A 25,894-nucleotide genomic window follows, 5' to 3' on the forward strand; every position below is an offset into this window, starting at 1 on the left:
AACTATCAATCAGGCGACAGAAGGCGTGTAGTAGATTATTTTCAACAGGTTTTTCAGCAATGTTTTGATCATGTTGATCATTTAGAGGCATTGAAGTAGGCTTTACATGGTTAATGTTTAAATGCTTTGGTTTTCTTATTAAAGTTGGTTTTTAATATTTATATAATGCATTATACTGAGCCTTTTACAAGATAAATGCATTTTTACCTTAACACTCATATGGTTTAATACCACATTGTTGACAAGGCTGATATGCATTTACCCGATATGCATTTGCCTTGCAAATCAAGTATGGGTTGTAGTAGTCGGCCCACAGTAAAGTTACTTTGAATAGGACAATATTTAGAAAACAAAAGTATTTACCATATACTTTCAAAAGAAGTGATAACACTACAATAAAGTTCAATTTATTAACATTAGCTAACTACATTAGTTAACATGAACTAACAATGAAAATACTTATTTTTTTTCAACATTTGGCCAACTAACGCATTAATAAAAATTTGAATGTATTAATATTATTTCGACCTGAGATGACATGTAATTCATAAATACTGTTATAAATGTATCGTTCATTGTTAGTTAATGTCAGTTAATGCATTAATGGAACCTTATTCTGAAGCCAAAAAGTTTCCCAAAAGTTTGTTTCATTTTGGTAATCCATGAAACTGAAACACAAACCAAGAACCAAACAAACAATCCACAGATCACTGCTTCCTTGAGAACAATCACTCAAAAGTTCTATCACATTGTAAATGATGATGGGTTCTCTTGGTGCTGTCCAACAACGGTTTTGTTTGCTGATATGTACAGCTCAGAGGTCTGCTGAGACGAGCGTCCCGAAATGTACCGTTTCCCCAGGCACCGCAAGTCTCGGAAGAACTGACAAAAGTGGCTCCTGAATTTAACCCCGATGAAGGCGTACAGAATGGGATTCAAGCAACAGTGAAGGTAGGCCACACTCCTGCTGATGGACAAAGTCATCAGAGTCACCTGTTCTTCCTTGCAGTTTCTCTCATTGAACAGTTTACTGGTGTAGACAAGAAGCGCCACGTTGTAAGGCAGATGGCAAAGGACGAACACGAAGACCACAGCCAGAACCACGCGGATCGCCTTGTGCTTCTGGAAGTTTTGAGCTTTGAGTAGAGTCACCATGGTGCACGAGTAGCAGAATATCATGACCATCAATGGCACCAAGAACCCGAGGACCATCTGCATGCTTGGAATAAGGATCTTCATGAGTCTGGCGGTGTTATGCTCCTCAAAGTTAGTGATGCATTCCTTGTTTACCTCCTGGTAATATATAAAAGTAGGCAGAGACAAGATAAAAGCAAGCATCCATATGACCGAGCAGATGAGACGGCTGTACACCTGAGCTTGCGATCGAATTCGAACCGATCGTCTGGCTTGCACGATTGCAATGTAGCGGTCGCCGCTGATGCAGGCTAGTAGGAGCGTGCTGCTGTACACGTTGATACTGTAGGCTGCTCTCAGAAACTTACAAGCCCACTGGCCCATGCTCCAATCGTGCTGTTCGTTGTAGATGATCAGTGGAAGGGCGATGACGAAGAGGAGATCTGCCAGCGCCACGTTAACCAGGTAGATATCGGTCATGGTTTTTGCTTTCTTGTAGAAGGCGTACGTTAGGAGGACCAAAACGTTGCCCACCAGGCCGAGTGCGCAAATCAGAGAGTAGATGAATGTTGGGATGGTCACTTGCTGTTCGTTGAACCACGTCAGGTTACAAGGTTCCACATCATCATCATCATAATAAAAATAAGATAAGTTATCTGTGTAATCATTCATAACTGTATGGCTGACCTTGAGAGAAAAGAGAGAGATGGATAGAATTAAAATCTGAAGATCTAACAAGAGAGCGATTTTGCATCAGAACAACCACATACTTCCACTGTTTTTGAGTGAAGAAAAATGTGCACATCAAACAGAAGCTCATCCCTTGTGAAAAGAAGTGTACTTGAAAAAAACTGTACTTGCAAATAATCTAATATTAATTATATAAAAGGCCACTAAGTGTACTTAAAGAGAGTCCACTTTCACAACCTTGTATCTTTAAAAAAAAATGCACTTTGTAATAATGTCAAATTAAAAGTCTTACTTTAAATTATGTTTTAATTCACTGTTTTTATTATTATAAAAACATAGGCGCCTTTCACAACACTCAAAGACACCGTACATCAATAAAGAACCACTCATCAAACAAAAGGCCTACCTGCAACTAAACATTACATAAAAGCCTGCCTAAATAGATAAGTTTTAAGTCTAGATTTAAAAACCACAATACTTTGACTATTATGAATATCCATCAGTAGAGAATTCCATAAATACGGAGCAGCATAACCAAAAGCTCGTGACCCCATAGAAGTTGTCCGAATGCGAGGAAGTACAAGAGTGAAGTGAAGTGTGGCGACCCATACTCTGGGGTTAAATGCAGGAATTTGTGCTCTGCATTTAACCCATCCAAGTGCACACACACTGTGAACACATACCCAGAGCAGTGGGCAGCCAAAGCTGCAGCGCCCGGGAAGCAGTTGGGGGTTCGGTGCCTTGCTCAAGGGTCTCACCTCAGTCATGGTATTGAGGGTGGAAGAGAGTGATGGTTATTCACCCCACCGACAATTCCTGCCAGATCTGAGACTCGAACCCGCAACCTTCAGGTTACAAGTCCCAACAACGGTTTTGTTTGCTGATATGTACAGCTCCGAGGTCTGCTGAGAGGAGCGTCCCGAAATGTACCGTTTCCCCAGGCACCGCAAGTCTCGGAAGAACTGACAAAAGTGGCTCCTGAATTTAACCCCGATGAAGGCGTACAGAATGGGATTCAAGCAACAGTGAAGGTAGGCCACACTCCTGCTGATGGACAAAGTCATCAGAGTCACCTGTTCTTCCTTGCAGTTTCTCTCATTGAACAGTTTACTGGTGTAGACAAGAAGCGCCACGTTGTAAGGCAGATGGCAAAGGACGAACACGAAGACCACAGCCAGGACCACGCGGATCGCCTTGTGCTTCTGAAAGTTTTGAGCTTTGAGTAGAGTCACCATGGTGCACGAGTAGCAGAATATCATGACCATCAACGGCACTAAGAACCCGAGGACCATCTGCATGCTCGGAATCAGGATTTTCATGATTCTGGCAAGGTTGTGCTCTTCAAAGTTAAGGATGCATTCCTTGTTTTCCTCCTGGTAATATATAAGCGTAGGCAGAGACAAGATAAAAGCGAGCAACCATATGACCGAGCAGATGAGACGGCTGTACACCTTGATATGTACAGCTCAGAGGTCTGCTGAGACGAGCGTCCCGAAATGTACCGTTTCCCCAGGCACCGCAAGTCTCGGAAGAACTGACAAAAGTGGCTCCTGAATTTAACCCCGATGAAGGCGTACAGAATGGGATTCAAGCAACAGTGAAGGTAGGCCACACTCCTGCTGATGGACAAAGTCATCAGAGTCACCTGTTCTTCCTTGCAGTTTCTCTCATTGAACAGTTTACTGGTGTAGACAAGAAGCGCCACGTTGTAAGGCAGATGGCAAAGGACGAACACGAAGACCACAGCCAGAACCACGCGGATCGCCTTGTGCTTCTGGAAGTTTTGAGCTTTGAGTAGAGTCACCATGGTGCACGAGTAGCAGAATATCATGACCATCAATGGCACCAAGAACCCGAGGACCATCTGCATGCTTGGAATAAGGATCTTCATGAGTCTGGCGGTGTTATGCTCCTCAAAGTTAGTGATGCATTCCTTGTTTACCTCCTGGTAATATATAAAAGTAGGCAGAGACAAGATAAAAGCAAGCATCCATATGACCGAGCAGATGAGACGGCTGTACACCTGAGCTTGCGATCGAATTCGAACCGATCGTCTGGCTTGCACGATTGCAATGTAGCGGTCGCCGCTGATGCAGGCTAGTAGGAGCGTGCTGCTGTACACGTTGATACTGTAGATTTGGCCACGACTGCACAGGCAGAGGCAGAAGCAGATCGTAAGATACGTGTAGGAGTATTTATACAAAGGAGATCGGATAAATATGAAGGAGCTAAATTATTAAGTGACTTGTAAGTAAGTTAAAAGCAAGACCTTAAAATTTACACGATACAGGGAGAGAGATTTGCTCAGATATAGGAGTTTTGGAAATAACTTGTACAGACACATTATGCACTAACTAAAGTTTGTGTATAGATTTAGACTGGAGTCCATAAAACAAGGAATTAGAGTAGTCAGTTTGTGATGTTACTAAAGCGTGTACAAGAATAGCAGTACTCTTTGTTGAGAGCACAGGATGGAGATGACTAATATTTTGTACATGGAAAAATGCAGAACGTGTAACATTATTAATATTAGCTTCCAGTGCTGTCCAAGATGACACCCAGACTTTTAACCTGTTTAGATATAGAAACTAGAGAATTGTCAATTGTCATTGATAGACAACTTGATTTGGCCAGAGTATTTTTTGATCCGACGAAGTATTTCTGTTTTATTACTGATAAGTTTGAGAAAATTACATGAAAACCAGGTTTTTATTTCATCTAAACACTGAACAAGAGAAGACAGGAAAAACAGTGGTAGGTTTAGAAGACAGATAAAGTTGGGTGTCATCAGCGTAACAATGGAATTGAACCCCATATTTCCTAAAAATAAAACCAATTGGTAAAAGATAAATGATAAACAAAAGAGGTCCCAGAACAGAGCCCTGCGGAACACCAGTGATAACAGGTGTAGAATTGTACAAATTGTGTACAGTCCGTAAGATAGGAACGAAACCAACACAAAGCTGTACCTGTAATTCCAATGGACTTCAATCTACTTAACAGTATGGGGTGTGAGATGGTATCGAATGCTGCACTTAAGTCTAAAAGAATGAGTATTGATAAAAGACCTTAGTCTGCAGCTACTAATAAATTATTAGAAATCTTCACAAGTGCAGTTTTGACACTATGATACTGACGAAACATTGATTGAAACTGCTCATATAAACTATTAAAGGAAAGATGATCCCGGAGCTGAGATGCAACAATCCTTTCAAGAATGTTTGATAAAAACAGTAAATTAGAAAAAGGACGAAAATTCTCAAGATTATTTGAATCTGCCCCTGGTTTCTTGAGAATAGGTGTTATTACAGCAGTTTTTAATACAGGTGGAACAATACCAGAAAGAAGTGAGGCATGTATAATATCAGTGATTTAGTTGTGTGTTTTAATCATCTTTTGTCTTGATTTTAAGATTTCACTTCTTTTGAAGTGTTGTTGACTAATACAATACAATTCAATTTCATACAATCTGAATAGAAATTCAATTTAGTTACCATTTTAACCATATTTCAAAGACAACAGAAGTAATTATAAAATTATATATTAGCGTGTACAGTCCTATTTCAGTTGGTTTAAACAAATCACTCTAAAGTTCAGCTAATTGAATTTTTATATAAAGTATAATACATTTTCATTCAATGGCAAGTAACGTGCAAAGTGTCCGAAAACATTACAATTAGCTTGCACTATTAACGTATTTCTGTAATAAGTACTATTTTCAAAAGTATACTAGAATATTGCCTAAATGTATGTGTAATAAGGAAGTTATGCAAATATTTCTGCATCATGGCTGTTTCTGTATAAATAGCAGATAAGATAATGATACCACAGTCATCTTTCGAAAAATGAAAGGCGTTTGCTAATTGAATTTTTATATAAAGTATAATACATTTTCATTCAGTGGCAAGTAATGTGCAATGTGCAAAGTGTCCGAAAACATTACAATTAGCTTGCACTATTAACGTATTTCTGTAATAAGTACTATTTTCAAAAGTATACTAGAATATTGCCTAAATGCATGTGTAATAAGGAAGTTATGCAAATATTTCTGCATCATGGCTGTTTCTGTATAAATAGCAGATAAGATAATGATACCACAGTCATCTTTCGAAAAATGAAAGGCGTTTGTGTCCTGTTAAAAATGTGTGTCTTGTTTCAGCAGCTTGCTGTACACACTGCCAAACCTACACAGTACTGCAGGTGTATTTCTGCACATTTAAAAGTCTGAACGCATCATTAAAATAACAATATAGAATGGAAAATAAAACGTTTGTTTACATGCACAATTTATATCCAACAGTATTTAAGCATTAAACAATTTTCCAGTAATATAATAGATTTAATTGCACCGACACTAACGGATGAGAACAAAACTTGAACTGAACTGAGCTGAATAATGACGTTTTGTCTTCTGTAGAGCTGCTTATAGTGCAGTTGAATTAATTTCATAACTGATTAATTTTACAACATTATTACAAAGTTATTTTCCTGTTTATTCCTGTGAAGATGCTTTGAAATATTTGTATAAAGCGTTATAAAAATAAATGTGACTTGACATAATTCTAACATTCAGTCAAGTATGTCAAAACTATGACAAATAAAAGCACATTTTCCACAGTCTACAGCAAACAAATGCACTTTCATCAAATTAACCCCTTAGCACTCCTGTAAAATTTGTCTAAAATGCCTAAAACATGCAGTGTACAGTGTAGCCTAAAATGCCTAAAACATGCAGTGTACAGTGAAAATAGTACAGCATGGTACACTGCATGTTTTAGGCATTTTAGGCTAATTTTACAGGAGTGCCACGGGTGGTACAGTGGAACGCCAACAGGATAAAATCTGTATTTAAAATACTGTACCTCAAAGCGGCCTCTTCTTTAAAGTCCTTCTTACTGTCTCTTTCTCTGACTGATTTGAGAGCAGAGGTATATTTCAACAGTTTACATGTGATGCACCTGTTTCAGTGTGGAGTTCCTCTCATTGTGTTCCTTTATGTTTCTATAGACCGGCCCACATGTGAGATCATGCGGTAGGTGTTGTCACAAATACAGTTTTGATAAAATGTCTCTGTTGTTGTTACCCGGTTCCGCTATCTGATGAGGCTTCTTCTTTGATGCCCTTTTTGTCCTCCTACACCGATGAGAAAGCTCATTTGGCATTTTACCACCTACATTGGAAGCTTTGATCTCTCAAATATGTATAAAACAAAGTTTGAGGGACTGTTCTTTTAAAAACATTACACCAGTCTATCTAATTAAACCTCTGATATCTTCTATAAGTAGAAAAGACATGGATTAGCTGACCTCAACAAACAAAAACTGAGAAGTAAACAGAGGAACATAGAGAATGACTGCATTGTCTTTCTGACTGTTCCAAGTGCATCTCTTAGTAAAACTTCAGTGTATTATTCTTATTGTTGTTGTTGTTGTTGTTCTTTCCTTGGTTTTTAAAAAATATTCTGTACCACTTTTTTTTACCTTTATTTGTATAGTGCTTTATACAGTACTGGTTGTGTCAAAGCAGCTTTACAGTGTTAAACAGGAAAATAGTTTGTCAATAATGCAAGAAGATTTTTCCAGCTAAAGTCAGTTCATTGATGAACTTTTTGTTCCCTAAAGTATGGGTATGATGAACAAATACAATAATTCCTCATAACTTTACCCTGATATTTACAACCATACTCTGATTTGACAGTCCTGCTCTTAAAGTCACATAGCTTTACCATTATGAAACCAAAGTGCAAATGTAAATAGTAAAAATGTAAAAAAAAAATAAAAATTATATATATATATATATATACAGTGGGTACGGAAAGTATTCAGACCCCCTTAAATTTTTCACTTGTGTTTGTTGTCTATTGTTAACCTGCCCCTCTTGTTACCTTATCATCTCATTAGGGCTCGCTCCAGTTTTAGTTCGTTCGTCATCCTTTATATTCCCCTCTTGTTTTTTTGTCCTGTGCCAGATATACAGGTGCATCTCAATAAATTAGAATGTCGTGGAAAAGTTCATTTATTTCAGTAATTCAACTCAAATTGTGAAACTTGTGTATTAAATAAATTCAATGCACACAGACTGAAGTAGTTTAAGTCTTTGGTTCTTTTAATTGTGATGATTTTGGCTCACATTTAACAAAAACCCACCAACTCACTATCTCAACAAATTAGAATACTCCATAAGACCAATAAAAAAAAACATTTTTAATGAATTGTTGGCCTTCTGGAAAGTACAAACTTTTCCACGACATTCTAATTTATTGAGATGCACCTGTAATCTTTGCTCTGACAGTTAACATGGAACTTGTCTGCAGTGAGGTGTGATCTTGTCTTGTTTTCTTGCCTATTATGCAAATTTGGAGATTTGGTTTAATTCTTTATTTTGTTAAAATAAAGAATTAAACCACTCTTGTTTTTTAGCTCTTGCCTGGTTAGTTCATTTATTTTTTTATTTTTTTAATTCCTGCAACTGATTCCTCTTCTTTTACCAACATGAAGTAAATTAATGGTTAGGCTTATAAAAATATGTGGGGGGAAAAAAGCTAGAATTGAGTCCACATTATACAGTTGCATCGTAATAAGCAATAGGTGTTCATGTCAGTATGTGTGTATGCTTATGTAGGCGTTTGACATTTAATCAGGTTATAGTGATAACTTTTGATAAGCAAGTTTTCTGACCTACAAAACAAATAATAAAGCATTTCATTACATTTTGAACTTGCGTCTTTAGCCAGCCAAGACATCTTCCTGTGTTGTACTTTCGGGCTCCTATTGTATATTGTATTCTGCAAGAGATTGCCTTTGGTAAAGGTTTACAAAGTGACATGGCAGAAGGAACAGACCCTAGGTTTTACTAATACTCTGACATCCGCTGATTTCTAAGTGTGACATACAAACAAACAAATAAAATATAAAAACAAAAAATATCTGTAACACAGTTCGTAGTCACGGGAAGAAGGAGGCGGGAACCGGCGAACATTTAAAGACTTTAATAAAATAAATAAACACAAAATGAAAGTAAAGCGGCAGCCCCTCGCGGACGACTGCCGCACACAAAACACAAAATAACGTCCAGGCCTGGTCCTCTCTCGTCTTTCACTGTCGTAGCTCCTCCTTTTATCCTTCCGGAGCTCCTCCGTGGGACTCGAGACCGGTGAGTGGTGCAGGTGTCGCTCATTATCAATTACTCCACCGGCCTCACTCTGTTCCCACGGCTCTCGGCCCCGCCCTGCTCGTCACAATATCATTAGATGGTGTTTTCAAGGTTATATAACTATTGTTACATACAGTTATATTTCATTATACTAGACTGGCAGTGGTTAAACAGATGTCAGCAAACAGGAAGATCCACACAGGTAAAATGTCATTAACTCAAACAGACTTTATTAGTAGAAACAAAACAGTGAAGCATGTGAATGATGCTTCAGAATGCAATAGTCCAACATAAACTTGATAACAGTCTTAACCAATGTTCTCCTTTTAAGCTGTGAGCGTGAAGAAATAAAAGAAACAGAAGGCTGCGTCGGAAACTGAAAAATACTGCCTTCAGAGGACGCATTCCAAGGTAGGAAGGCATCAATGCACGTCCAAATCCAAAGTTAGCTTCACTTCCTGTCTCCTGAGATACCTTCATCTGATCGATTTTTGAAGGTAGCATAGATGTGTCCTTTGCTGTCTTTGATACCCCACAATCCTCTGCGTTCCATTCCATGACGGTTGAGCTAAAAAATAAAGATGGCGTCTGAAAGTTGCGTTTGGTGGTCAGTTTGTGTGTAAATGTATATTTCTGACTAACTTTTTGCACGTTTGATGTTAGTTCTAGTGAGAAATCAGTATTATAGTAATTAAATATCCATTTAGTTATCACCAAAACTCGTTCTATTTTGTTGTAGATCATTAAACCACTACGCTGCCTCAGAAGCTTGTCCGAAATCAGTTTCATGAGGTGCCTTCTTGTAAAAACGCTGCCTGCAAAGTCATTGCCTGATAAGGCAGCGATGCAGCGAGGCAGGTTTTCGGATGCAGCCAATATGCAGTGCAAAGGACACTTAAAAAAACCGAGTTGGAAAGCCATTTGATTGAATTGATCTATCGGAAAGCCCCGCCCCCCTTAGTTACTGTTTCGAACTCGGACAAACAAACAGAGTTGCTAACTGTCTTACAATGACAGCTGTCAGTGTGAAAACCTTGTCCCTATATCTTTTTGATCAATTTTGGACACAGAAGGACCACCATTCAAGTGGGACTTAAATATGCCATGGAGGGATATATAAAAGATTTTAAAATAAATATTGTGGGTATTAATTTGGAAGCAAGGGTTTACAGATCACAATGCAAGCGGGAGAAGCCTCATGTTACGTTCATCACAATCACAGATAACAACATCTCGGATCAACACTGTTCATGTATCGCAGGGTATGATTAAATTAATTTAATTAGCAGCTGACACAGAACAGCATACGTTGTTTACGTCCAGCTGATAGTCTCCAAAATGGCGCTACAGGGTGAGAGGAATGAGCGGATGAGAGGAATTGTTGAAAAAAATCTTTTTTTTTTCTTTTGCGCACAAGAACTATTCTCGTAGCTTCGTAAAATTAAGGTTGAACCCCTGATGTCACATGGATTATTTTACAGATCTCCTTGCTACGTCATGGACTTGGGAACATTTCAGTTGTATTGCTGTCTATGCAGGGTCAGACAGCTCTCAGATTCCATCAAAAATATCTTCATTTGTGTTCTGAAGATGAACGGAGGTCTTACGGGTTTGAAACGACATGAGGGTGAGTAATTAATGACAGAATTTTCATTTTGGGGTGAACTAACCCTTTAACAGGTTTCATAGAAAGAGAATGATGTGCGCCAAATGAGTCTCTGTAGAAATCAAATACTTTAATAGCTTAACACGAGAGTCAACGCAAACGCAATGACATGTGAAATAAAACATCATCATGTCTTAAAGAAGAGTGGCTTGATTAAGTGCTGGAAATAGCGGATGATCACAGAACGGTAAAAAAACAAGACGCAATGACATGTGAAATAAAACATCATGTCTTAAAGAAGAGTGGCTTGATTAAGTGCTGGAAATAGCGGATGATCACAGAACGGTAAAAAAACAAAAAACCTTGACATTTTGTCACATGTATGTTCTGTGTTTCTGTTCTCCCTGCCTTGTCCTATATTCCTTTGTTGCTTGATTTGTTCATTAGTTTCCACCTGTGTTCATTAATTATCGTATTAGTCCATCGTTTGATTTTGTATAAATAGCCCTGCCTTTACTCAGTTTGTTTGTCCTGTCTCTGTCGTGTTAAGAGGTTGCTTTCTCCTGTTTCACCCACATTAATTTATTAAAGACTCTGTTCGTTTGACTACCTGCCTCCGTCGTACTCCGAGCTCCTTCGCCTGGCAACCCGTGACACATTTACAGTTAAACAGGTGTTGTAGTGTGAAAACTCTACTACTCTAAACTCTTAGATAACTATCAGAATTCACATGTTCACATTTTTTGAAAATATTTAGCTTACAGATCTCGGTTTAAATGCTTCAGTTGGTTTTTATATTATAAACCAAATAATTAATTGACCTCAAATGGAATTCATGAGCAATATCTGCTTAATTTTTTCATATTAGCCTATTATATTATATTATTACAAAGAATTAAACTGTTCTGATTAAAATTAAAAAGAAAGAAAGTTTTTTTTTTATAGAATTTCTTTGTAACACAGAACTGTAAAAAAAGTTTTCTCAGGTAGCCTAAAATGTGCATTATTTAGATACGTCAAGTCAAATGTAAATACCACATTAAAGTTAAATGTTACACACTTGTGTGTGTGTGTGTTTGTACACACTGTACAGGTCTGGTATAAAGAATGTTTTTGCTCAAAATGTCCGCCCAATAGAGAAATGTTTTGCTCAGCAAGAAAAAAATAGTAGAGGGAACATTGGCTACACCCCTGGTCAGGTGTACAGTCCAAGGTAATGTAGAAGTACTTTGAGTCTCTTACTTGAGTCACCATTTCTTCCAGAATCTTGTCACTCACAATCTGTATCAGTTCATTCTGAGTGTGCTGCCCAAGATAATGAGCATGTGTCTCTCCATCTTTAATATTGCTGAGATGAGTTTCCATAAGGGGGTCAAATTTTGCCAGTAATTCAACCTCTTTTAAGAAGTTTCCATTGTTTGGTTGAAATAGTTTGTCTGATGAACCCCTGAATACTAGGTGTCTTTCCTTACATGTCCTTTAAACGTGTAAGGACATCCCGCCATCGCTTTCTTTCAGCCTCCAAAATTGTCATTTGTATCTGGCCAAGAGTCTGTCCCCGACTTAAGTGCAGATCAAGTTCTCTCCACTTAAGCATATTGTTTGTGTGTTCAGGACTACCCTCATGGTGTTTCAGGATGGCATTGATATTTGACTAGTCAGTCAAACCTTCCTTTATTATTTTGTAGAAAAGAGCTTACAACAAAAACAGGCCTGGCTCCAGATATTAGATGAAGGGTGGGCCAAGTGATATTCCAGTTGGGTGTGTGTGTGGCGGGGGGAGGGGGTCTATTCTGTTCTGTTCTTTAATACAAGATCTATATATATATATATATCTTGTATTAATTTGGGAACTTTAGATTTGATTTAAAAAATGCCCAGGTCCTATAAAAGAACTATTTATATCACTATAATATTTACATTGTTTTGAAAATAATACTGTTATGTTAAGTAGTATTCGAATAAATAAGCTTGTATGACACTAACATTTAAGATGCAAGTTAAATTTTACAATTCTTGATTCCAATTTCAATAAAACAGCCAAAACTAAAAGCCTAAAAAAAATATAAAGTTTGATTATTATTAGACATGTGAAGAGTCAATAAAATAAGTACTAATAAACAAATTACAAGCATCAGCACAAAAAAAAAAAATATACTGAACAAAAATATAAACTCAACACTTTTGTTTTTGCCCCTATTTTTCATGAGCTGAACTCAAAGATCTAAGACTTTTTCTATGTACACAAAAGGCCTATTTCTCTCAAATATTGTTCACAAATCTGTCTAAATCTGTGTTAGTGAGCGCTTCTCCTTTGCCGAGATAATCCATCCACCTCTCATTAGACAGCATGATTATTGCAGGTGTGCCTTAGGCTGGCCACAATAAAAGACCACTCTAAAATGTGCAGTTTTACTGTATTGGGGGGTCCGGGGGGGGTCCGAAAACCAGTCAGTATCTGGTGTGACCACCATTTGCCTCACGCAGTGCAACACATCTCTTGTGCTGTGTGATAAAACTGCACATTTTAGAGTAGCCTTTTATTGTGGCCAGCCTAAGGCACACCTGTGCAATAATCATGCTGTCTAATCAGCAGTCAGGTCGAGACCCCGATGAGGACGACGAGCATGCAGATGAGCTTCCCTGAGACGGTTTCTGACAGTTTGTGCAGAAATTCTTTGGTTATGCAAACCGATTGTTGCAGCAGCTGTCCGGGTGGCTGGTCTCAGACGATCTTGGAGGTGAAGATACTGGATATGGAGGTCCTGGGCTGGTGTGGTTGCACGTGGTCTGCGATTGTGAGGCCGGTTGGATGTACTGCCAAATTCTCTGAAACGCCTTTGGAGACGGCTTATGGTAGAGAAATTAACATTCAATTCACGGGCAACAGCTCTGGTGGACATTCCTGCAGTCAGCATGCCAATTGCACGCTCCCTCAAAACTTGCGACATCTGTGGCATTGCGCTGTGTGATAAAACTGCACATTTTAGAGTGGCCTTTTATTGTGGCCAGCCTAAGGCACACCTGTGCAATAATCATGCTGTCTAATCAGCATCTTGATATGCCACACCTGTGAGGTAGATGGATTATCTCGGCAAAGGAGAAGTGCTCACTAACACAGATTTAGACAGAATTGTGAACAATATTTGAGAGAAATAGGCCTTTGTGTACATAGAAAAAGTCTTAGATCTTTGAGTTCAGCTCATGAAAAATGGGGGCAAAAAAAAGTGTTGCGTTTATAATTTTGTACAGTGTAGTTAATATCAGTAATATGCAGCATGCACGATATATATTTTTGTTCAGTGTAGAACAAAGATACAAATTAAACACTGTTTTAAGTTTTTTAGGTTTGTAGGTGTTCAGGTACAGAAATTGAATAATTTAATGTAAAATTACACCGCATAGTTGTCAGTGTATAAATTAAATATATATTAAAAGTTTATTCAGTCAAGAGCAGTGAGTGATTTTTCTCTCTCTCTATTTTTTTTTTTTCTTGGATTAACATCTAGGATACCAACAGCAGGTGGTAAATTAGGCATGGGCACTTTAAGAGACAATACATGGATCCAGTATAATGATACACATCAGATTGCTTTCTCAACTGTTTACGTTCACTTAAGACATAACTAACTGTTTTTGAGGATACTCACCAAGATGGGTATTTTGACTTAACTTTGTGTGTATCTGTCTGTTCAAACGCAAGAAAACGTGAAAGAGAACTTAATTTTGTGTCCGTGCATTCGAGTGTTTGAGTGTTCGTTCATGTGTAAAAGGCTTAAAAACACATTCAAATGATAAACTTTCATGACACATTTATTACTGGACTGATCGGGGCAAAGACAATTCTGTCAACTGTCCCAAGAAGCTTTCACACTGACGATGGGGGGCCATGGTGGGCCAACCCTCTGATTGGGTGCTGGGAGCCAGGCCTGAACAATAACAATAGCATTGTTTTTGACTGAGTATGAATGCCAGCTCCTGGGAATCTTTTCCCCATTTGACAGCTGTCTCTGTAATAAGCCTGAATGGAACCCTCTTCTGAGCTTGTCTTTAAGAAAAATCCAGTCCTGGTTTGAATAACTTCTGGTTGTGCTAGTACTGAGGCTGCCTGTACTTCACCTGGGTCTGTGTTAGAACTTGGTGAAGACGTCTGCACTCGTGGAATAAATTCATTAATAGAATTATGTCTATCCATAAGAGAAAATTATTCTACTATTATCTACTATTATGTATTTGGCTGTGCGCATGAGAATGCAGTGTGCTTAAAACAAAGTGACCTATTTTGGTCACTATCAAAATAGGTCACTATTTTGATACCGATACCGATACCAATACCAAGAGGACTATGTTGAGGACTTTATTGGACTGGCTCATTTAACACCTTTTGACCAGGTATGCTTGATGATATTTTTTTTTTGTGGTGGGCTATCTGAGCCGCTCAGCTCACTCATGCCTTTGCATGATCCTCACTGGACTCTGGAGTTTTACATCGATCTGGCACTCCAACTGAGTGGCTCTGCATTTACTGTGGGTGTTGTGGAGGAGGAACACGGCACTCCTGCAGTATCTGCCACTCCAGAGCCTGGTCCCGCTATGGCTACCAGTTCAGAGCCTCTTCACAAAATGGCCGTGATTCCAGAGTCTTGTCCCGTCACAGCCGCCGTTCTAGAGTCTCGTCCCATCATGGCCGCCGTTCCAGAGTCTCGTCCCGTCATGCTGCAGAACCTCCTGAGGCGGTCGCGTCCGTTCCAGTCCCCTAATCCACTCCCGAGCCTGCTCCAGTCCCAGTGTTTAGTAAGGAGTACGCTCAAGAGCCCGCTCCAGTCCCTGAGTCAGCTCCAGAGCCCCTTCCAGTCCTTGAGTCCACTCCAGTTCCCTTGTTACGGCCAGGAGTGTCGTTCCCTGTTCCAATGACTCTAGTTCCCTCATCATGGACAGGAGTGCCATTCCTTTTTCCAATGATTCTAGGGAGTACAGCTCCTCTCGAGGTGGCAGTTTGCACTGCAGAACCTCCCGAAGTGGCGGCGTCCACTCCAGCTCCTCCCGAGGTGGCGGCTTGTGTTGTAGAACCTCCAAAGGCAGCGGCGTCTGCCTTTGAACTCTCTGCTGGTCCAGCTGCGGCCAAAGAGGCCACCTGTGAACCCTCTGATTGCCCTGTCACGGCCAAGGAAGCCATTTCTGAATTCTCAGCCTGTCCTGTCATGGCCAAGGAGGTCGTCTTCGAGCTCTTCGCCTGTCCAGCTGCGGCCAAAGAGGCCACCTGTGAACCCTCTGATTGCCCTGTCACGGCCAAGGAAGCCATTTCTGAATTCTCAGCCTGTCCTATTACGGCCAAGGAGGCTGTTTATGAACTCTCTGCCTGTCCTGTTACGGCAAAGGAGGCTGTTTATGGATTCACCATCTGGACTGGATACGGACTGGATCTGGGTGGCTATGGTGACCTCGGAATAAGAATGAAAGAGAATAATATTAGCGCAGATGCCATTCTTCTTACGATGTAATGATGTAATTACCACACTCACACCTGTTTCCCATCAGTGACACTATAAAAGATGCACATACACACACTCACACTGCTGAGTATTCTTAGCCTGAGTCTTGTCCCGTCACAGCCGCCGTTCTAGAGTCTCGTCCCATCATGGCCGCCGTTCCAGAGTCTCGTCCCGTCATGCTGCAGAACCTCCTGAGGCGGTCGCGTCCGTTCCAGTCCCCTAATCCACTCCCGAGCCTGCTCCAGTCCCAGTGTTTAGTAAGGAGTACGCTCAAGAGCCCGCTCCAGTCCCTGAGTCAGCTCCAGAGCCCCTTCCAGTCCTTGAGTCCACTCCAGTTCCCTTGTTACGGCCAGGAGTGTCGTTCCCTGTTCCAATGACTCTAGTTCCCTCATCATGGACAGGAGTGCCATTCCTTTTTCCAATGATTCTAGGGAGTACAGCTCCTCTCGAGGTGGCAGTTTGCACTGCAGAACCTCCCGAAGTGGCGGCGTCCACTCCAGCTCCTCCCGAGGTGGCGGCTTGTGTTGTAGAACCTCCAAAGGCAGCGGCGTCTGCCTTTGAACTCTCTGCTGGTCCAGCTGCGGCCAAAGAGGCCACCTGTGAACCCTCTGATTGCCCTGTCACGGCCAAGGAAGCCATTTCTGAATTCTCAGCCTGTCCTGTCATGGCCAAGGAGGTCGTCTTCGAGCTCTTCGCCTGTCCAGCTGCGGCCAAAGAGGCCACCTGTGAACCCTCTGATTGCCCTGTCACGGCCAAGGAAGCCATTTCTGAATTCTCAGCCTGTCCTATTACGGCCAAGGAGGCTGTTTATGAACTCTCTGCCTGTCCTGTTACGGCAAAGGAGGCTGTTTATGGATTCACCATCTGGACTGGATACGGACTGGATCTGGGTGGCTATGGTGACCTCGGAATAAGAATGAAAGAGAATAATATTAGCGCAGATGCCATTCTTCTTACGATGTAATGATGTAATTACCACACTCACACCTGTTTCCCATCAGTGACACTATAAAAGATGCACATACACACACTCACACTGCTGAGTATTCTTAGCCTGTAGCGTTCCTAAGTTCCTGTGATTCCTAGTTTCCCTGTTTCCTTGTCTTTGTGGTTTTTGATCCCTGGACTGTTTCCTTGTTTTCTGATTGTTTGCTTCCTGCCCTGACCTTCGCCTGTTTATTAGATTACTCTTTTGTCTCATCCTGAATTGTACCTGTTTGCTGTTGTTTGTCCCTGCCTGTTTTGACCACTCTTTAGAATAAAACTGTATTTGGATCCTCAACTCCGTTGTCACGCTCTCCACGTAACAGATAAAGTGGAGTCTATGTTAAGTGGAGTCTTCGTGGTTTTTGATCCCTGGACTGTTTCCTTGTTTGCTGATTGTTTGCTGCCTGCCCTGACCTTCGCCTGTTTATTGGATTTCTCTTTTGTCTCATCCTGGATTGTACCTGTTTGCTGTTGTTTGACCCTGCCTGTTTTGACCACTCTTAGGAATAAAGCTGCATTTGGATCCTCAACTCCGTTGTCACGCTCTCCATGTTACAGATAAAGTGGAGTCTATGTTTAGTACTGGTAATTCTCATTCTGCATTTAGTACTGGTAATTCTCATTCTCATCTAAGTTGTAAACACTGACACGTGCTTTGACATAAGGGAGGGGGAGGCGAGGCCTTGCATAATTTGCGGGGCCCTATACAGCTTGCATAGTGAGTGTATAAGGCTGATCGGATCTGGCCTTTGAGTTACTGATGCAGGCTAGACATCAGGTATGGCTAGCACAATCCAGACTACTTAGACTTTGGGCCAGCTGCTCAGGAAGCTCTAGAGCATGTGCAGCCAAGTTGATGGCGAAGAGATGGCGGATAAAAAACAAAAGAGGAAAACGTCTGCGGAACAAAAGAAGGCTTATGGCAAGAAGTAGGACCCGTGTAAATATCGGATCAGCTTTCCAGCGCTGGAGAGAACTGAAGGAGCGGAAGGCCTGCGATCGGACACCGATGTTGCTTTGTTTCTTCTCGATAGGTGAGTAACACCGTGTCTGCGCCGCAACAGCTAAAGTCTGTCTAGTACACTGGACGCAACAAAGCGACCGTTGAAAATCATTTGAAATTTGTGTCAATACATCATGAATAGAACGCAGCAGCAGTTTTCTGTCGGGGATTTGTCGTGTCATGCTGCGCTGCATCCAGTGTAGACCATAGATATGTATATATATCTATGGTGTAGACAGCATCACTGATTACGAGTTCTATAGTATTTTGTCGCGCCGCATCACTCAATAGAACCCAGCAGCAGTTTTCTGTCGGGGATTTGTTATGTCACGCCGCATCCAGTGTAGACCATAGATATGTATATACTGTATATCTATATGGTGTAGACAGCATCACTGATTATAATGAGTTTTATAGTATTTTGTTGCGCCGAGCCACTCGCGTCCGGTGTAGACACGGTGTAACATTGGTTTTGCTTTGTTTCACAGAACTAATCGTTACCTGGGTTGCGTACGCACGTGAGGGGCGGAGCTTTTAAAATAGGGGCGAGACCCTTTTGGGGTAGGGGCGTGTTTGTTTTGGTGATTTCAAATGTCAACATTGGCTACCAGAAATCGTTTACCTTACCTTTAAACAAAGAACACTCAGGTTCATAGTTTTGATTGTATTGATGTACTGATGAGTTTTGAGGAATAACATTTTCACAAGTGACTTTTTTTTTTCTTTTTTATGTGCATGGCATGTTCTTTGCACAAAACGTAAGATTTTGTTATACACAGTTTCAATAATTGATGTTCAGTTAAACACTGATGACATATGCAGTGAACAAATAAAGTTGTTCTTTGAACTGATGATTCTAGAGTCCGGACATATTTTTAAGTGTTATGTAATTCTGAACAGCAGTTATCCAGTTGACTGGTGGAGAAAGCCCACTCTGTCTCTGTAAGTCCGCAAAATGAACTTGGAGATTACCATCACCACAAAGACTGCCCTGCGGTGGCAGAATGTCTTCAAACTCTTGAATAATTTCCTGTGACACTGGGAATCCACAGTCCCTTGCATCAAACCTAAGGCCAGTCAGAAATCAAAATACTATGAGTCAACTCATTACAAAAATGTATAATAAAACCTACAAATGCTAAGGTAAAAGGAATTATAACCCAACACCTCAATTTTTAAATGGTTTTGAATGTGATGACAAATAAGCCAAAGGTTGGAACTTTAATGTTGTTGTTTTATCTGAATTCTTTTTTACATGATCTAATTCTGATTTAAAATAATACGACAGTCGTCAAATGAGAAACATTCCACTATACACTTCTGTGTAAGCTGTAGGCAATCAATCACAATTTCATTGATATCTAATGATTAAACTTAGGTAAAAATTAAATCTGACATTTACTGAACATGGTCACATATTGCATAGATTAAATGCGAACCTGTGAGGCAGGTGATACATGGCTTCTGGTTTTCCAGAACACAAGACGACTGACGAACAGGTCGGATGGTGTGGTTATTCCAAAGTTCTTTGTACTCATCAAGGTCTTTCTGCAAGATGCTCAAGAAGACAAACTGTAGAAGGCCTTTATGCTCATGGCTACCATTGAAAAGGTGCCTCTCTCTCAGGTCACTGAAGAGATCAATCCAGAACTGAGTCCTAATGATGAAATAACAGTATATACAATGTTTTACTTCAGTGCTGAATAAATGTTATATGGAAATAACAAAAGGTATTATTTAAACTGTATTCCTATTTTTAAAAATAATTTTAAATATCAATGTAAAGAAATCTTTATAGCATCAGGAAAAAAGATTTGCATTACATTTTAGTCTAGTGTTATTCTTATATAATACATGTTGTTGACAGCTAAATCCTGACAGCTGACTAAATAGTACATTACATTTTTGTTTTGGAATTAATCTTAAAAAGGCCTGCCCTGTACCTTTGCCTTCTGAAAAAGGACCACCAACTTTCGATTCGCTGATTTGCAGTTGATGTGCCATACATGTGACTAAGGGCTCCTGCAAAGTCATCCATATGCTGTGTTCTTAATGCACAGTGAATGGCTACCATAGTGCCATTTTCTGTCCCACAGTCTGTGCGAAGGCGTGCTGGAATTCCGAAGTTTGATACACACTGCAGGTAATAGTAAGCAATTATCCCTGGGTTGTTATTAGAACTGCCACTTCTGAGCCACATAACTTTCCTAGAAAACCCATCAATGCAGCCACTGATGACAACACCAAAGGGTTTGAGCTTATCATGGTCCTGCTGTAAAGTATCCTCTTCGGACAAACCTGCGTCTATGGCGAAGCTGAACTCCAGATGGGTCCAGTCTACGAATTACATGCATTACATCATCCCTTTTAACTGTAAGGAAATACTTCTGTCGCAATGTCTGCCACAGCGCTCTGTAACCTAAAAGCTGTCCTGAGCCTGTCAGCTCGTGTGTTATAGCTGCATTCACAGTGCCAATGGGAGTATAGTCTGTCCTCCTTGTTAGGCCTGCATTCCTTAGCCTTCTCAGACTCAAGAAAATGTTATGCTTTGTTCCAAGAAAATCAAATGTGTGGCCCTCTGAGAAATATTTATGGATTAGGCCTGCCTCTGTGATTTCATCTGACACTGTTCCTGGGCCTGAAGGGAAAAGAGAACAGTGTCATTAGGAATGCAGGAATCCACAAATATAATCTTAAATATAAAAATATATCAGCAGTAACAAAAAAATAAACCGATGAACTGTTTGATACAGTTTGAAAATTGCATGTATTTAATCTGCTCAATTTGTGCACAAATCCAGGTAGTAAAAGGCACAAAGAACAACTGGCATTTAAGCTTAAAGGGCTCATATGATGCGATTTGAATTTTTCCTTTCTCTTTGAAGTGTTACAAGCTCTTGGTGCATAAAGAAGATCTGTAAAGTTGCAAAGACTAAAGTCTCAAATCCAAAGAGATATTCTTTATAAAAGTTAAAGGAACACTCCACTATTTTTGAAAATAGGCTCATTTTCCAACTCCCCTAGAGTTAAACAGTTGAGTTTTACCGTTTTCGAATCCATTCAGCCGATCTCCGGGTCTGGCGGTAGCACTTTTAGCTGTAGCTTAGCATAGATCATTGAATCTGATTAGACCGTTAGCATCTCGCTCAAAAATGACCAAAGAGTTATTTTTCCTATTCAAAACTTGACTCTGGAGATCCCCAGGCTGCAGTTATACCCTTCTCCACGCTTGAGGTATCCGGCCAATCACAACGCACTGTGGATAGCTGGCCAATCACAGCACACCTTGCTTTTCAAACCAATGAGCTTTGTAAAAATCTACGCGTTTCAGAAAGGCGGGGCATAGAGGAGAAACAATAATGTACAGTATGTGGAAAATAATGTTTTTTGAACCTTAAACCGCATAAACACATTTAATTACACCAAATACACAAAATAATGTTCTTTTTAGCAACATCATATGACCCCTTTAACACTTTTAAAAGTTACGTTGTATTATGAGGTCTATGTTGATGTTGAAGAAAAAAAAAAAAAACGTGCAATGTATTTGTTTAGTTCTGTATGTCATACTATAAGCTGGATCAACTTGTTAAAAAATGTAATATACATGTAATTTTGTGTGTGTCAAAGTCTGTTGCAGCACTGAGAAGAAATGTGGGAAAGCTCCCTTCCACCTTCACAGTGCAGTGAGAACAAGACATAACAACAGTGTCCATCAAATAAATGTTTTTATTTTGTGTGTGAGACTACCTATGAGTTTGAAAGTGTTAGGGTCAGAATGACTCTTAACAAAATCGTTGCATACAAAACTTTTCGTAACACGTGTCCACAACTTGCATACAAGTTCATGACCTTTAATGAGGTGAAAGAATTTCAAGGAGAGAAAAAAAGACATTAACCAGTATTTCAGACAACTCAAAAGTCAAAATGGGTCAAATTGACCCATGATATTATAGGAGGGTTAATCAGCCAAAATAATCACAATCGCCTGTGTGGGTTTATCATGAGTCAGAATGACTCTTAACAAAATCGTTGCATACAAAACTTTTTGTAACACGTGTCCACAACTTGCATACAAGTTCATGACCTTTAATGAGGTGAAAGAATTTCAAGGAGAGAAAAAAGACATTAACCAGTATTTCAGACAACTCAAAAGTCAAAATGGGTCAAATTGACCCATGATATTATAGGAGGGTTAATCAGCCAAAATAATCACAATCGCCTGTGTGGGTTTATCATGGTGTCTTTTTGTTGACGTAGAGTAGAGCTTACCATTCTGTAGAAAAGGTGCCAAAAATTTAATGTTGCTACCACAGGAACCACAAAAGCATCCAATATGTCCAGCCAATTCGAGCTCACAATATGGACAATACATAACCTGGGAGAGGAACAATGTGACTGCTTAGTGCTAAAAGAAACTAAGCAGATGCCTGTGAATTAAGACCTTTTCATAGCAGTTTAACAGCAGAGGAAAAATGCAAGAGAAGCCCTTATGATTACTCAAACATGTATTGAGCGTATGAATTCACAAAAGTTATTCACACTTATTCTCACTGCAATGGAAATATAGCTCAAAGTCAATGGGACAGAGAAATATGCTCTTTTCTGTGATTGTAGCTTCATAAAGTTATCTATCCTCCAATCAGGGTATACTTTAAGCATTGGAATTAAGGTAATTTATTTGTTAACTGATAAAAAAAAAAAATATATATATATATATATAAAATGTCATTTTATTACTCATGTCAGAAAAACCTACGGTAGTTTTACTTGCTTGTTCCTACAGTTCCTGTGAGAGTAACTCCAGCTAACATAGCATTAAAATAACGTTTCACAGTTAATTGTGTCCTTCGTCAGATTATTTAGGCTAATAATATTCAAAAGACCAAGGAATCATAGATGTTAAAATAAACAAAAACTCACCTTTCAGTTCATCGACAACACCACTGACCAGTAGCCACTGAACAATAAGCAGGTCCCGGCTGGGTTCGTCACTTATTGGGGTCCCCTTGAAACATTTACGTTGTGGTCTGTCCTATTTGCAGCGCGTGTGCTTAATTTGTTGGTGTTTTTTGTATTTGCATGTGTTTTCTGAAGTTGCAGCGCGTTGAGCTCTCTCGGCCACCGTAGTATGGGCTACTATCAGTGTCTGATTTCTCCACTGAATTCTGCACCCTTGTGGCTTCCTGTGGCTGGAACACCAAGGCTCAGTTGGACCATTTTCTGCATGGGCTTTCCGACCAGATCAGGGATGAGGCTTACTCTCTTGATCTCTCCAGTAGTTTTGACGGCATGGTGGACCTGGCCATTAATGTGGAGAATTGTCTGTCTATGCGCAGACTTTGCTGTAGAGGTTTCCTGTGCTAAGAGCAGTTTCTGCTGTCACCTCATCTTATTCTTTGTCAGAGGAGGAACCCATGCAGATTGGGAGAGCGTGGCTATCACCTGAGGAGCAACGGCATCGCATAGTTAATGGGGTTGTGCCTTTATTTCGGACGTCCAGAACACGTTGTTGCATCATGCCCAGTAAAAGGAGGAGCTCACCGTTAAAGAAGGAGTTAATGGTGAGCGTTACTTCTAATGAGAAATCCCCTGGACTTTGCACTCTTCGCCAGACCAAGCTGCAGCACAATAATATTGCCCTTCAAGCCCTTATTGAATCCAGTTTTTACAGGCAGTTCATTGACAACTTTAGTCAGATCACCTTCCCTCTGACAAGTTTAACTTTTACCAAGAAATTCTTCAGCTGGTCGCCACAGGCATTTCAGGAACTTAAGAGCTGCTTTGTTTTGGCCCCCATTCTTTCTAATCCTGACCCTTTGCATCCATTTGTGGTGAAGGTTGACGCATCAGAGGTGGGGGTGGGGTCCATTTTGCCCCAGAGCTGTTGCTCTGACAGGAAATTCACCCCTGTGCTTTTTTTTGTTTTCTCACCGCATTTCCGCAGCAGAATGGAATTACGTTATCAGGAAATCCTGTCTGTCAGGTTGGCATTGGGAGAGTGGCACCACTGGTTGGAGGGCTTGGAGGTACTGTCATTTGGACAGATTATCATAACCTTGAATAAGATGCTTGACATAACCATCTCTGGTGGTCTTCCACTATTCATAGAACCACTGTTACACCAGCAGTAAATATCTGGTTGTTGTAAATGAGTGTCCTGACTGTTTCTACTGGTTTATTGCTGCAATATTGTCAGTGTTGTACTGATGAAATTGCAAATGTGACATGAGGCACATTGTGGATATTGTGGCAGGGTTATTGAAGACAGATACTGTGGGGTTTCTTGGAGAGGTGTTTTGTTTTTAATGAAAAATTTCAGAATGCATAACATGACTCTTTCAAGATTAGCATCATTATTCCTGTACCTAAGAAATATGATGGTGCCTTTGCAGATCTGTAGAAGAAAACTGTCAGAGCAGCAATTGAAAACACATTTACTACAACCGTAATGTTTAGAAATGCTTACACTTTAATTACAAAATAAAATGTTACCTACCCTGTCTATTTACATTTTGTACTCTGATAGTGATAAACTGATATCGCGTTTGGTCTCGTTCTGTATCGCGTATCTTGTCAGTGTCTGCGCTTGCTTGGCCATTTGTTGTGGAGTAAATAAGGAAAGTGTGTTTAAGCGCCAGCAGAAAACAGTGTAAAGAAATAGTCTTTGAGAGAAGCAGTCTTTATCAGCGGAAGTTAAAAGCAGCTCGTAAGTGTATTTACTTGTCTCATTAGTGTGTAGTGCATTTGTCGTTGCTAGGAAATGCTTGTTTTGTTTGCTGTGTGGAGACGTGCTGATATCGCATATAAATGTATTTATATAATTGTCTTTTTTATTATTATTTGATTTTTAGTATTATAAATTTCCAGAGTATACCACCTGGGGTCAGTGTTACTACTAATCTGTAATTCAGACGATTCTGTAATTGGGCAACAAAAATAGTAATTTGCATAGTAATTTAAAAACCAGTAGTTCCCAAATAAATGTATCTTTCTTCACATACTATAGGCCATAAAAAAGTTCACAGTCAGTAACCATGTCTTCCATCTGTTTGTCAGGGTGCCAAATAACTTTATTCTATGATTTAGCATTAACTTGGACCCACCAAATGAATTTTGATCGGATAAAAGATGTAGGAGAAATATTCCTGCTGGCCACTGCTTCCGTCTGGGATATCAAGCCCCACCTAGGAAGAATGACAGCAAGAGAACAACATCTTCACTTACTGGGAAAATGGTGCAAACTATTAATAAAAACAAAAAGTTGCTGCAATCAGGGAAGCCTCTGACTCTTTTTTTTCCCCTTACAAAATAAATCACCTGCGCCTCAGAGCACACAAACAAAAACAATCACAACTGCTGTCATTTTTGGGAACGCAAACCTGTTAGCCAGTTCTGGGAGGTAATCATACCAAATCATTTTGATGGTAGACTTTGGCTCAGGCATTTCAGACTGACTAAAATAAAATTTAAGATGGGGTGCAATGGGATTGCTCTTCTGGTTAATCCAGTTATCTAATTACATGATCTGTTGAGGCACATTAGTTTTTTTTTTGTTGAGCATCCAAAAATGTTCATCATACATTTGCCAACTGAGTGCATGTTTTTTTACCGGAAAAAAAATAGCCACCTCAACTGAGTGCATTCCTTTTTTATGCACATGTTAAGATTTTATGAGCATCTTTTTTTTTTTTATTCAATATCCCAACTTTTTAATAAAAAAAATATGTGTATGGAGACAGCTTGTCACGCTTCACGTCAGATGAAGATTCAAAATAATTCAAAGTTATTTTGCACAAACAATACCAGACACATAAAGAAGAGTGAGTG

The 25,894-nt window shown here is 39.8% G+C and overlaps 3 protein-coding genes and 1 pseudogene across 3 annotated transcripts in view; all 4 read right to left on the bottom strand.

Moving 5' to 3' along the window:
- Positions 1-744: 744 nt before the first annotated feature.
- Positions 745-6,761, bottom strand: LOC107758715 (C-C chemokine receptor type 6-like). Its single transcript, XM_016576515.1, has 2 exons — positions 6,687-6,761; positions 745-1,821 (listed from the first exon to the last, which is right to left on the bottom strand). The coding sequence occupies exon 2, from the start codon at positions 1,804-1,806 to the stop codon at positions 745-747; it is 1,062 nt and encodes a 353-aa protein (XP_016432001.1). The 5' UTR covers positions 1,807-1,821; positions 6,687-6,761.
- LOC107758706 (C-C chemokine receptor type 6-like) lies at positions 2,038-9,529 on the bottom strand. Its single transcript, XM_016576508.1, has 5 exons — positions 9,451-9,529; positions 6,687-6,735; positions 3,266-3,971; positions 2,716-3,197; positions 2,038-2,068 (listed from the first exon to the last, which is right to left on the bottom strand). Exons 1-5 carry the CDS (start codon positions 9,527-9,529, stop codon positions 2,038-2,040), a joined length of 1,347 nt encoding a protein of 448 aa, XP_016431994.1.
- Positions 9,530-18,920: 9,391 nt separating this feature from the next.
- LOC107758707 (uncharacterized) lies at positions 18,921-23,358 on the bottom strand (annotated as a pseudogene).
- Positions 23,359-25,155: 1,797 nt separating this feature from the next.
- The window catches only part of LOC107758708 (V-type proton ATPase subunit C 1-A-like), a 13,418-nt gene continuing 12,679 nt past the window's right edge, over positions 25,156-25,894 (bottom strand). Inside the window, exon 11 of the mRNA XM_016576509.1 lies at positions 25,156-25,251. Within this exon, the coding sequence (XP_016431995.1) occupies positions 25,156-25,251 (96 nt within the window). The remainder of the gene's footprint in view (positions 25,252-25,894) is intronic.

This window comes from Sinocyclocheilus rhinocerous, unplaced genomic scaffold, assembly GCF_001515625.1.
Source record: "Sinocyclocheilus rhinocerous isolate Xijiao unplaced genomic scaffold, SAMN03320098_v1.1 scaffold2882, whole genome shotgun sequence".
NCBI classification, from domain to species: domain Eukaryota; kingdom Metazoa; phylum Chordata; class Actinopteri; order Cypriniformes; family Cyprinidae; genus Sinocyclocheilus; species Sinocyclocheilus rhinocerous.